Genomic DNA, 12,990 nt, shown 5'->3' on the forward strand with positions numbered 1-12,990 from the left:
TCTCAGTAAGTGCTGGCTGTTACTGTGGACTACAAAATAATTTTTTTCTTTTTTGGGACAGTGTCTCGCTCTATCACCCAGGCTGGAGTGCAGTGGCACGATCATGGCTTGCTGCAACCTCTGCCCCCTGGGCTCAAGTAATTCTCCCACCTCCAGAGTAGCTGCAACTATAGGCACGCACCACCATGACTGGCAAATTTTTGTATTTTTTGTAGACACCGTGCCCAGCCTTGGAATGTATCTTATACTTCCCTGTTCTAGGTCTTGTCTGTACAGCCCTCTCTGCCTAGAGGGGGCTCTTCCATACCAAGTTCTTTTGGAAAACCCTATGGCTTCTTCAAAAACTGAATCTAATGCCATTTTCTCCCAATAGCTTTTCAGGTGCCCGCCCCTTCTCTTCCCATTTCCCCACATAGAATGATGCAGTTGTGTCCACCCTGCATGGTAGACTTACAAATGCCCTTAGATACTGCCCAATGCAGCATGCTTTACCTACAGCGTATGGGGTGGTAATACGTGTTAGACAAAACACTTTCCTTTGTCAAACAGGTTTGGGAAACTCTGGCCTAACGTTGGGAAACTCATGGCTTATCAGGCATCTCCCCTGCATGAGTTCTCAGAGCCTTTGACTTGGATGCTGACATGGCTCGTGGACCTTGCAAGAGGCAGATGAGTGTGCAGCTTTTTCAAACTTTCCGTGGAGCATTTTATAGGGTTTGTGTTCTCAGGAACACCTCTGGGAAGTGCCAATCAAATATAGTCTGTTAAATTAACAAATGGAGAAACTGAGGTCCCAAGAGATGAGTCCATGCAGCAAGTTAGTAGCCAGGCTGGGAAGCAGGACCCTGAACTCTTGTCTAGGGGTTTAGGGAACTGGGCTGGGTCTTCTCATCTGGACTCTGTGCTCTTCTCCTGCCTGCCCCTACCTCCCTAGGCTATGCTGACCACATGGGGCTCACTCACTTCCGCCGGCAATTCCAGGTGCTGGACCCTCCACTCCTGAAGAAGCTCATGTCGACCTCCGAGGGAATAGATGAAAGGAAGGTAGGTGGAGCACATGCGAGAGGGGTGAAGGCCCCAGATACGGATATGTTGGTTATTGGATATGTTCCAAGGCTGGGCATGGTGAGTGGCTCATGCCTGTAATCTCAGTGCTTTGGGATACCCAGGTGGGTGGATCGCTTGAGTCCAGAAGTTCAAGACCAGCCTGGGCAACATGAGTTTGACTGAGGTCCAGTGGGCTTGTGTTCCATAAGGGATTGCCCCAGGGGGCATCTGGACCAGCTGGAATCTGAAAGCAGGACCTTGGGTGCAGTGCTGAGGGCAGCATGAGGTTTCACTCAAATCCTTGCTCTAGACCAAACCCCCACAACAATGTCATTTGGGACCCGACTCAGCCCAGAATGCCCCTTCTGACCCCTATATAAGGAACTTTAGGAAAAGAATAAGAATAGAGTCATGATAAGAGAGCATCCCAGCTAAAAGGGACCCTAGCAAGGTGAAAAGTCATCATTTGCAAAGTGTGTTCCATTCAGCACCAGCACCCTGGGGTGGTCTATGAAAAGAGGGCTTCAGGGTCCAAAATGTTTAGGAAATATTTACATCAGGCCCCATGTTTGAAAATTCTAATGAACATCACTCCTTAGGGCCTTTGCACGAGCTGTTTTCTCTGCCTGGAGCACTCATTCCCTGAATCTTTGCATGGCTGGTGTCATCTTGCTATTCAGATCCCAGCTCAGATACCATTCTCCATCACATCCTCTTGTTTTGATGTTTATGTAGCACTTATCTGGAATAATGTAAATCTCCTGTATGTTTTCTGGCTTCCGGCAAGAGCTCAATAATTTTTTTGTTGAGTTAATGAATGAATGAATACCCAAACCTAACTTCGTATTTTTGTCCCTGTGTGTCTTCTTTCTCCAACTACGCCATAAACTCATGGAATCTCATGTCTACTTCCAGTGCCAAACTTTCAGCAAATGTTTCTCTTGAGAATGGCCACAGGCTTATCAATGATTAGAGAGCTTGTTAGAATTTGCAAAGCCCTATTTCATCTTCCTAACAGCCCTGCAAAAAGAAGAGCTATTACACCCCATTTACAAAAGAGAACACCACGTTTCTTAAGATGAAGTGGCACTCCCGAGGCCACATAGCCAGGCATTTGTGGGTTTGCTCCTTGGACTCAAGTTTCTCAATTCCAGGGGAGGATAGTTTAAAGAGCATAGTTCATAAAGGGAGGTAGTTCAAACCGACTTGAATTTGATTCCCAGCTGGGGCTGTGTGAATGTAAACTGGTTATGTCATCTTTCTGCCTCAGTTTCCTCATCTGTAAAGTGGGAAGGACCACAATGCAGAAAATATATAGGGGATCCACATAATTTCAGGATAAGTGCTACAAAAACTAATTAAACAAGCGGATGTGATGGAGGATGATAGCTGAGCTGGGATCTGAATAGCAAGATGAAAGAGTACTCCATGAAACTCAATGGAGTGTTCTGAGGATAGCATGTAATAGTGTAGTTCATGTAGCTTACACAGGGCCTGGGACATAGTAAGGGCTCAATATACATTAACCACCATCATCAACATCAGCAGCAGCACCATCAATATCATCATCCTCTTTCAAATCCAGGGTGATGACACACAAGCTGCACAGACCATGTGTTCACAATCCTGTTGCAACTGCATGTGCCTGTGTGTGCCTGAGATCATCAGCACTGCAGTCCTCAATGAATGAGTCAGAAGACTAGATGTAAACAGTCACAATTCTTAGGTGTCTTCTTGTTTTGCAGTGGGCACCAGGGCACAGGCCACTTTCAGTAGACAAGGCAATGCCTTCTGCAGGGTCCTCCTAACTCACTATAGAGGGGACATCACCCCCAGATGTCTGTGGCAGAGGGCTATCCCTTCTCTGGGTAGTGGCCCATTTTGGAAGCCATGAAATTCTGCCTGACGTAGTGCCATCAATCACTCTGTACCAGTCTTCATTCAGGGGTTCCTTATTCTTGGTCTCTCAAAATTTGACTTCATTCAGAGGGGCTGAATGGAGCCACTGAGAGGGTCTTGGGCTCCTCTGTGGTTGAAAATGGAGCAGGAGTCAGGTGTGGGGGAGTTTTTTGTGGAGGCAAAGGGTGTAGCATATGGAAGTGTTTCTATTCTGAATGAGTCAGCAGTTCTCTGTTGTAGCCAAACCAAAACCACCTCCATACACGCTAGAGGCCTCAGAAAATGGAAAATTACAAGGAGAATGGACTTGGTTGGGAATTTTTGCTGCTTCTTATTCTTTTTTTATTTGCTCACAAATTTTATTTGCTGCAGCATAGAATTTTGGTAGCAACGAAAAGAAACACCATCCTGCCTCTTATGAAAAAACTGATAAATATTCATTTGCCAGGCCACATGATATGCCATGAATTATACATGAACACGTGCTCGGGTGGGCAAACTATCAGTTTCTGTGTGCAAAGCAGTTAAGACCTCAGGATTTAATAAGACAAGGTTGACAGCTAGAAAAGGTCAATATTGTCATTAGACACTAGACGGCAGCAGAGGGGATTCATTGTCAGGGTGTAAAATGGGTCTTGGTGAAGTCCCCTGTGGGTCTAACATGTGGGGTCTGAATGTTGGTGTTTCATGCCAAGACTGTTACCCAATGAAGTACTCTCATTTGGTGGGTACCCGATGGATATATTGTGTTCCTGAAACAAAAATAGCATATGTCTTTTATCACAGATGCATAAACTCTCATTACAAAATATCAGATATACTATGAAAAGGTTACAGAACCATGAGCTAAGACAGTATTCAAAATATAAAGCCTTCCCACTCTGGGAATCATCCTCATTTCACAGCGTAGGCAGCTGAGGCCATGACCACCCAGCCAGGTAGTAGTAGAGCAGGGATTTGAACTCAGGCTCTCAGATTCCTGACATAGGGCTTAAAAAAAATTATGGTAAAATACACATAGCATAAACGTTACCACCATAACCATTTTTAAGTGTATTGATCAGTGGTATTAAGTACATTCATATTTTTGAGCAACAATAAGCACTATTCATCTCCATAACTTTTTCATTTTGCAAAATTGAAAGTTGGTACCCATTAAACAATAATTCCCGATTCGTCCTCCCCTCAGGCTCTGGCCATCATCATTCTACTTTCTGTCTCTATAAATCTGACTATTCTAAGTCCATCACAGAAGTAGAATCATGCCGCATATGTCCTTTCGTGACTGGTTAATTTCACTTTGCATAATGTCCTCAAGGTTCATTCATGTTGTGGCGTGTGTCAGAATTTCCTTCCTGAGTCTGAAAAATATTCCATTGTGGATGTATATACCTTATTTTACCTGTCCATTCGACTGTCAGTGGATGTTTGGGTTGATTCCATGTTTCCTTTTTAACTTTTAAGTTCTGGGGTTCACATGCAGGTTTGTTGTAACAAACTTGTGTCATGGGGGTTTGTTGTACAGATTATTTCATCACCCAGGTGTTAAGCCTAGTACCCATTAGCCCATTAGCTATTTTTCCTGATTCTCTCCCTCCTCCCATCCTTCCCCTCCAACAGGCACCAGCGTGTGGTGTTCCCCTCTATGTGTCCGTTTGCTGTTATCATTTAGCTCCCATTTATGAGTGGTATTTGGTTTTCTGTTCCTGCATTAGTTTGCTAAGGATAATGGCCTGCAGCTCCATTCATGTTTCTGCAAAGGACGTCATCTCATCTTTTTTTTTTTTTTTTTTTTTTGAGATGGAGTCTTGCTCTGTTGCCCAGGCTGGAGTGCGGTGGCACGATCTCGGCTCACTGCAAGCTCTGCCTCCTGGGTTCACGCCATTCTCCTGCCTCAGCCTCCCGAGTAGCTGGGACTATAGGCTCCCGCCACCATGCCTGGCTAATTTTTTGTATTTTTAGTAGAGACGGAGATTCACCATGTTAGCCAGGATGGTCTTGATCTCCTGACCTCATGATCCACCCGCCTCGGCCTCCCAAAGTGCTGGGATTACAGGCCTGAGCCACCACGCCTGGCCCTCATTCTTTTTTTGTGACTGCATAGTATTCCATAGTGTCTGTGTACCACATTTTCTTTATCTGGTTTATCACTGATCGGCATTTAGGGTGATTCTATGTCTTCACTGTTGCAAATTGTGCTGCAATGAGCATACATGTGCATGTGTCTTTATAATAGAAGGATTTCTATTCCTTTAGCTATATGCTCAGTAATGGGGTTGCTGGGTTGAATGTACAAATATCTCTTCAAGACCCTACTTTCTTTTTTTTTTTTGAACTCTTGTTTTAGGTTCAGGGGAGGTACACATGCAGGTTTATTATCTAGGTAAATTTCATGTTACAAGGGTTTCGTGTACAGATAAGTTCACCAGCCAGGTAATAAGCATGGTACACAATAGGTAGTTTTTCGGTCCTCACCCTCCTCCCACTCTTTACCCTCCAGTAGGCCCTGGTGAGACCCTGCTTTCAGTTTCTTGGGGTATATACCCAGAAGTGGAATAGCTGGATCATATGGTAATTCTATTTTACATTTTTTGATGAGCTGCCATACAGTTTTTCATAGCAGCTGTACCATTTTGCATTCCCACCAATACTGCACATGGATGGCAATTTCTCCACATTCTTGCCAATGTGTTATTTTTTGTTTTTGTTTTGTTTTTTTTTTGATAGTTGCCATGCTAATGGGTGTGAGATGGTGTCTCAATGTGGTTTTGATTTGCATTTCCCTCATGATTAGGGGTGTTGAGCATCTTTTCATGTTCACACAGGACTTGAATAGAAGCCCTCTGAGGGCAGGCAAAGTATTTAGTGCAGTTCATTACAGGACATGCCATTCATGGATATTAGCTTTAAATAATTATCATTAATTTCATCCAACTTTAACCAAGTGCCTGCTTTTAACCAGATCCTGTGCTAGGCACCAGCAACTTCCATACAGAGCTGGCTTCGGGACACCCCAGGAGATGCCACTAAAACATTTGATGTTTCCAAGGGAGGTGAGAGTGGGGCACTCAGGGAAGACATCTCAGAAGTAGGTGGTACTTGAGATGAGGTTTGTGAAACACTCTGGAGGAACTGAGTAGGAGAAAGGTTACAGGACATTCTCATGTTGGGTACAGGATTGCAAAGATCTGGAGTCACGGAGGTGCATAGATAGTTTCACGGTGCTGGAGCATAAAAGATGCCAAGTGCCAAGTAAAGGGGCTGAGGAGTTTGACAGAAGCAAATTCTGGGTTCTTGTTAGCCAAGCTAGAGAGTCTGGGCTTCATCAGGTGTTCAGTGATGCTCCTCTGAAGGGTTTCAGCAGGGGCGTGGCATAGCAGACCTGATCTTTGTGACTTGGACTGGCTTCAGCAAAATTATGAAGGAAGCGAAGTCCATGCTGCCCATTCCATGGTCCTCTCTAGGAAGCAGTGTCCTCAAGCTGACCTCTGGCTATTCCAGAGTCCCCTGTCTCCTCTAGACACCTAGGCACATACTGAAGCCTCCCAAATGACCCTGTCTTCTCCCTGTAATCATCTTCAGTTCCATTCCTGTCTCCCAGGCTACCCCCTCTGGTTAGATGATGCTTTAACCTACACCAAAGCCTACATAGAGTGAATACAAGGGTGGAATCTCAGGCAGGTCAGTGAGGGCGCTCTTTCAGCTCCCCTTGGCTACGTCCCAGATTCTGTTCCCTTCCATTTTTCTGCTGCTGAAGCGGGAGTTGCCAAGTCTGTCTGATCGATGTGAGGAAACCCTTGGGCGTGCCCTCCTCCCCGCAAAATGTCTACAGTGTTGATTGATTTTAGCTGGCAAAATCTGTCTCTGAGGACTTGATCTGAAGAACATAATTAAGGGCTGTCAATCCATCTTTTCAAAGGCAGCCACTGTTATTCTGTCTCGCACCCTGGTGGACACTCCCAGTTTCCTGTGAATTCATCTCAAGAGTCTTCATCTGCTGGGAAGAAACCCTTATGAGCCCATGGCCAGGGAGGAAGCTGTCTGCTCTCTAGGTGCTGAATAATTATTCAGGGGCTCCCACCATCTTCGCTCCTGAAATTTATTCATCATCCCTTTCTTGTTCACCTTGCTGTCTCCCTCCAGTTTGGGTCTATTTTTTTGTTTGTTTTTTTGAGACGGAGTCTCGCTCTGTTTCCCAGGCTGGAGTGCAGTGGTGCTGTCTTGGCTCACTGCAACCTCTGCCTCCTGGGTTCAAGCGATTCTCCTGCCTTAGCCTCTTGAGTAGCTGGGACTACAGGCATGTGCCACCACGCCAGGCTAATTTTAGTATTTTTGTAGAGACCTGGTTTCACCATGTTGGCCAGGCTGGTCTTGAACTCCTGACTTCAGATGATCCAACCACCTTGGTCTACCAAAGTGATGGGATTACAGGTGTGAACCACCATGCACTGCGAGCTGGGCCTATCGTTTAATTATTTTACATGTTTTCCACTCAATTCTAATCAACCCAGTTACATTGGCATGTGCATATGCATTTGGTTTTTGGATAGTTTCTGCCTTTTTCCAGGCATTTCATTTATAGGCTTGAGCATAAATAGTGAAAAAACAGACACAGTTAGCACCCTTATGGAATGATTTGGCCACTTGTGTGAGAGGTTCAATGGTTAAAGTATGTGATTTAGTCAGACTTGAGTTCAAATTGTGTTTTCTTCCATATCTCTCTCTATGAATCCACACCCTTGATACTTGATAGCTGTATGACCATAGGCAACATATAGTATGGCATAGCAAAGTGTCTGGTACATTGTAGGAGCTCAACATATGGAAGCCATTGGACCATGGTGTGGGCTTCATGGGGGCAGGTGCTATATGAACGGCAGCCAAATGGTTCACAGGATGAGCATCCTATTCCATAGACACAGATTCTTCATATCAAACTGTTCATTGAGGAGTGAGTCGGGGAAGCACTTTGCAGCTATGGCTCTTCATTATTTCTGGAGTCTGTCTGCCTGTCTGGCATATACAGCCAAATGTGAGATGTCAGCCCATATGCTTTTTGGGTACACTCTTCTTGAACATTGGAGAGAAAGCTCTTTGCAAAATTCTAGGAAACAATGGAACTCTAACTGGGGGCTGTGGGTTGGATGTGACTGAAATCAGTTAGACCCCAAAATATGGGCTCAATTTGACACAGGCTATCGGAATTTTCCTACTTAAGGTGGAGAGCTCTCAGGTTTGCCAAGAGCCATGTTTGCTGAGGTGTAATGTTGACTTACAGTGAAGATGATGACCCATCTATACTCAATTCCTGGGGTGCTCCATTGAATGAATCTTACTAGTTGTGAATTCGAAGTGGGATAGCTTAACAGGTTAAGGATACAGACTCTGGAGTCAGGCTTTCTGAGCACATACTGTGTCTAATCTGCTCACTGGCTGTGTGACATTTGACAAGTTACTCAGCCCTTCTTTGACTTAGTTTTATTATCTTAAAATGGCATGCTAATAGTTTCTCATACTCTTGATAGGAGGATTGAGCAATTTAAGATATTGACATGGTGACTTTCATATACACAGAGTAAATAATAAATGTAATCAATTATGATTTTGTTGTAAAAATAGTAATTTTACTATTTCTATGGATTTTAATGGCCCTTCTATACAATGAAGGCTTTAATATTTACCTTAAAAACCTCAAATAATTAAGATAAAATATTTTTTGATTAATAGTCATAGATATTTAATCAACTGATCATCTCTAAACTACATTTGGATAGTTTTTGATTTTCTGACTATTATGAAAAAGGATGTTGTGAACATTTGCATATCAGTCTTTGCATAGAAACATGTTTCTACTTCTTTTGGGTGCATTCTTGGAGGAGAATTGCTAGGTTCTATGGTAAATTTATGTTTAACTTTTAAATATAACTTTTAAAGAAGCTGTCACGTTATTTTTCAAAGTGGCTCTACCATTGATCATCCTCACTGGCAATGTATGAGGGTTTCATTTTCTATCCTTATCAATACTTGGAATTGTTTGCCTTTTTGATTCAAGCCATTCTGTTGTGTGCAAAGCGGCATCTCATTGTGGTTTTAATTTGCATTTTCCCTAATGATGTTGACTTTTTTTTTTTTTCCTGTGCCTAGTAGCCATTTTATCTCCTTTTTTTTGTGAAATCTCTATTTTTTTTTTGCCCATTTTAATTAGGCTGTTTATCTTATAGAGTTGTAGTACTTTATTTGTTCTAGACATAATTATTTATTAGATGTATCTTTGAAAATCTTTTCTTCCAGCCTGTGGCTTGTCTTTTCATTTTCATAATGATGCACAGAGATTTTTATGAAGTTCAGTTTACTAATTTTTTAAGTGACTGGTGCTTTTTTCATATCTGAGAACTCTTTACCTACCCCTCGGTTACAGAGATATTCTCCCATTTTCCACTACAAGATTTGTGGTTTTAGCTCCTCTGTGTAGACATTTGATCTATTGTGAGTTAATTTTGTGTACGGTGTAACATACATGCCTATATTCATCTTTTTGCATATGGATATTCAATTTTCCCAGTACCATTTGTTGGAAAGACTATTATCATTTCTCCCAGTGAATTGTGTTGGAACCTTTGTCAAACATTTATTGTCCATAAATAAAGAGTTTATTTTCGTAATCTAAATTGATTCTATTGGTCTGACTGTGCTAATTAGTAGCATCTCTTTCTTTCTGCCTCTTTATTCCTTGGTCAGTGTAAATAAACTTCATTAATTTTGTCTTTTCAAAGGACAAACTTTTGAGTTCACTGATTTTTTCTCTGTTGTTTTTCTGTTTTCTTTGGTTCTATTGTCTTCTATTGATTTCCACTCTATATTACTTCCTTCCTTTCACTTGATTTTAGTTTTCTCTACCTTTCCTGGTTTATTAACATGAAATCTTGCTCAAATTATTGATTCAAAATCCTTCTCTTTTTCCAATATACATAGTTAAAGCATACATTTTCCTCAAAGTACTACTTTGGCTGCATGACATAAAAATTTTCATTTAGTTCAAGATATTTTCTAATTCCTAGTGTGATTTCTTCTTTGGCCCATTGTTTATTAAGAAGTGTATTAATTTCTACATATTTGGAACTTTCTCACCTTTTTTCTTGTTGGTTTCTAATTTAATTCCATTTTAGTTTGAGAACATATGTTATATGATTTCAGTACTTTTAAATTTATTTTTGTTTGTTTGTTTTGTTGAGACTTGTTTTATGGCCTAATATTATATATCTAGGAGAGTGTTCAAGGTGTGCTTATAAAAATTAATTCTGGGAAAATATAGAACCTTTGCTCCAACATAGCTCACGTCTTCCTCCTACCTTAGTGATACTATTGTAATACACAGTCTACCCTCCATATGTATCTGTGGGTTCTACATCCATGAATTGAACCAACAACTGACTGAAAATATTTGGAAAAAAAAAGGATGGTTGTGTCTGTACTGAACATATACAGACTTATTTTCTTGTCACGGTTCCCTAAACAATACAATATAATAACTATCTGTATGGCATTTTACATTCTATTAGGTATTATAAGTAATCTCGAGATAAAGTATACAGAAGGATATGAGTAGGTTATTTGTAAATACTGTGCCATTTTATATAAAGGACTCATGCATCTGCAGATTTTGGTACCCTTTGGGGGTCCTGGAACCAATTCTCCATGGATACCGAGGGATAACTGCAGATCACTATGTATGTTAAAAAATCAACAATAAAGCTTTATGATTTTCTTTTATTTAATCTTATGTCTTTTAGGTAAGTTAAGGGAAGCAAAGAAAAAAAATGAAGATTTTTACATTTTCCTATGTGTTTTTGTTTTCCCATGCTCTTTAGTCCTTAAGTATTTGAATTACGTGTGATATGATACCTTTCATCCTGAAGGACTTCCTTTAATATAAGTGAAACAGTAAGGCAGGTCTCATAGCAATAAGTTCTCTCAGCCTTTGTTTACCTGAGAAGGTCCTTACTTCACCTTCATTTTTGAAGAATAATTTTGCCAGATACGGAATTCCTGATTGACATGTATGTTTTTTCCTTTCAGCACTTCTAACATGTAATCTCACTGCATTCTGGACTTCATTGTCTCTGAAGATAAGTCAGCCACTAATTGTTTTGATGCTTCCCTTTACACAATAAGTTATTCCTCTCTTTCTGCTTTCAAGATTTTCAATAGTTTATAATAAATCTTGGGGTGGCTTCTTTGTGTTTATTCTATTTGGAATTCAATGACCTGCTAGGATGCATAGACTTTTTTTTGGGGGGGGGTGTCAAATTTGGGAAGTTTCTAGCCATCATTTTTCATACTTTTAAAATCTTTGTCTTTCTCCTCTTCTTCTGAGACTCCTATTATGCATCTATTGGCATGCTTGATTTGCCATACATGTCTCTGAGGCTCTATTTATTTGTCCTCCTTCCTATTTCTCTCTGTTCTTCCAGTTGGATAGTTTCTATTGATCTGTTTTCAAGTTTGCTGACCCGTTCATCTGACATCTCAGATCTATTGTTGAGTCCCTTTGGTGAATTTATCATTTCGGTTAATTTACTTTTCAAATGAAGAAGTTCCATTTGGATCTTTTAAAAATAATTTCTATCTTGTTATTGATATTTTTTATTTAAGGAGTCATTATTATTACACTGTCCTTTAATTCATTAAGCATTGTTTCTTTTAGTTCTTTGAACATATTTACAATAGCAGTTTCGAAGTCTTTGGCTGTTAAGTCCAAATTCTGAACCCACAAAGATACTTTCTACTGTTTCCCTTCACCCTTAGTTTGGATCATAATTTTACGTTTATTGCACATCCTGTAATTTTTGCTGAAGACTAGACATCTTAGATGATACATTATAGCAACTCTTCATTCTGATCTTTTCTTAATCATTTAGTATTATAACTTGTCTTGACTAAAATTACGGAATCTGTCTCCTCATGGTGTGGGACCACTGATATCTCTGCCCAATTTTTAAAAACTTGTGTCTTTATTTTAAATCTGACTTCCCAGGAGTTGCTCCTGTGTCTGCATAGCTTGGAGTCAGCAGAGGTTGTTATCAAACATCTTGAATATTTGAGGCTTTTCCATTTTCCTGTTGGATCCATGTGGGGGTTGGGAAATGTATTCAGCATTCAGGCAGTTCCCAGTTGTGCATCATACATTCTGTTTGGCCCTTTCACATAGTTTCTGCCTGTACACATGGCTTCATGTTCAAATAAATAGGGATATGTAGATAGTCAGGGCCTTTTCCAGTCTCTCTTGTTCTTGTGTTTAGCCTGGATCCAGGAATATGTGGGAACTTATCAAGCCCACTGTGGCTGTCCTATTTCCTGTATCTCCTGTTAAATTTTCTGGCTTGTTTAAGGTCCAGTGCTTGCCTCAATCAGGACAACAACCTTAGGCTTAGCTGTGCCGTCGGCCTTCCTCATTTGTTTCCTGCCAAAATTGCTACTGTTTCTGACAATGCTCCCAGGTGTGGATTTTTTCCGTGCTTTGCTCCATACAGGTGAGCCCCTTCTGGAAGCAAAGCTGCTGTTTTTCACAGCTGCCTCACCCTGGAAGAACTACTGCAGAGAGAGACAGAGCTGGGGTGGGTGGTGAGTGGGAGAACCTATAATCAATATTGCCACAAACTCTCACTGTTTCTACCTGAGATCCAATAGGTTTTCTTGAATAAATGCTTCTCATTTTGTTGTATCCCATTGTCCAATTTCCAGAGTATTGAACTCGTGGTTGTTGGAAATTTTATCCATATTTATCATGTTTTGGGGGGAGGGGAGAGGATTTATTAAGCTTCTTCCTCCACTATTCTGGAAATATCTCCCTTACATGCTACTTATATGACGTTATTAAATCTCCGCTGCATCCTTGTGGGACAGGCGTGATTACCCCATGTTGGAGAAAGCAAACTGAAGACCAGAGAGGAGGAGAGGCTTGCTCAGGGTCACACAGCTAGTGAGTGGTGGAACTGATCCCAGCGTTGGAGGGTGGAGAAAAGATCAGGAGCTGATTTCTTGGGT

At 41.2% G+C, this 12,990-nt stretch overlaps 1 protein-coding gene across 1 annotated transcript in view; it reads left to right on the forward strand.

Moving 5' to 3' along the window:
- MYO18B (myosin XVIIIB) overlaps nt 1–12,990 on the forward strand; it is a 269,290-nt gene that overhangs the window by 91,269 nt on the left and 165,031 nt on the right. The window contains exon 20 of the mRNA XM_030816000.1: nt 935–1,044. Coding sequence (XP_030671860.1) covers nt 935–1,044 — 110 coding nt within the window. The remainder of the gene's footprint in view (nt 1–934; nt 1,045–12,990) is intronic.

The sequence above is a fragment of the Nomascus leucogenys genome, chromosome 7b (assembly GCF_006542625.1).
Source record: "Nomascus leucogenys isolate Asia chromosome 7b, Asia_NLE_v1, whole genome shotgun sequence".
Lineage (NCBI taxonomy): Eukaryota > Metazoa > Chordata > Mammalia > Primates > Hylobatidae > Nomascus > Nomascus leucogenys.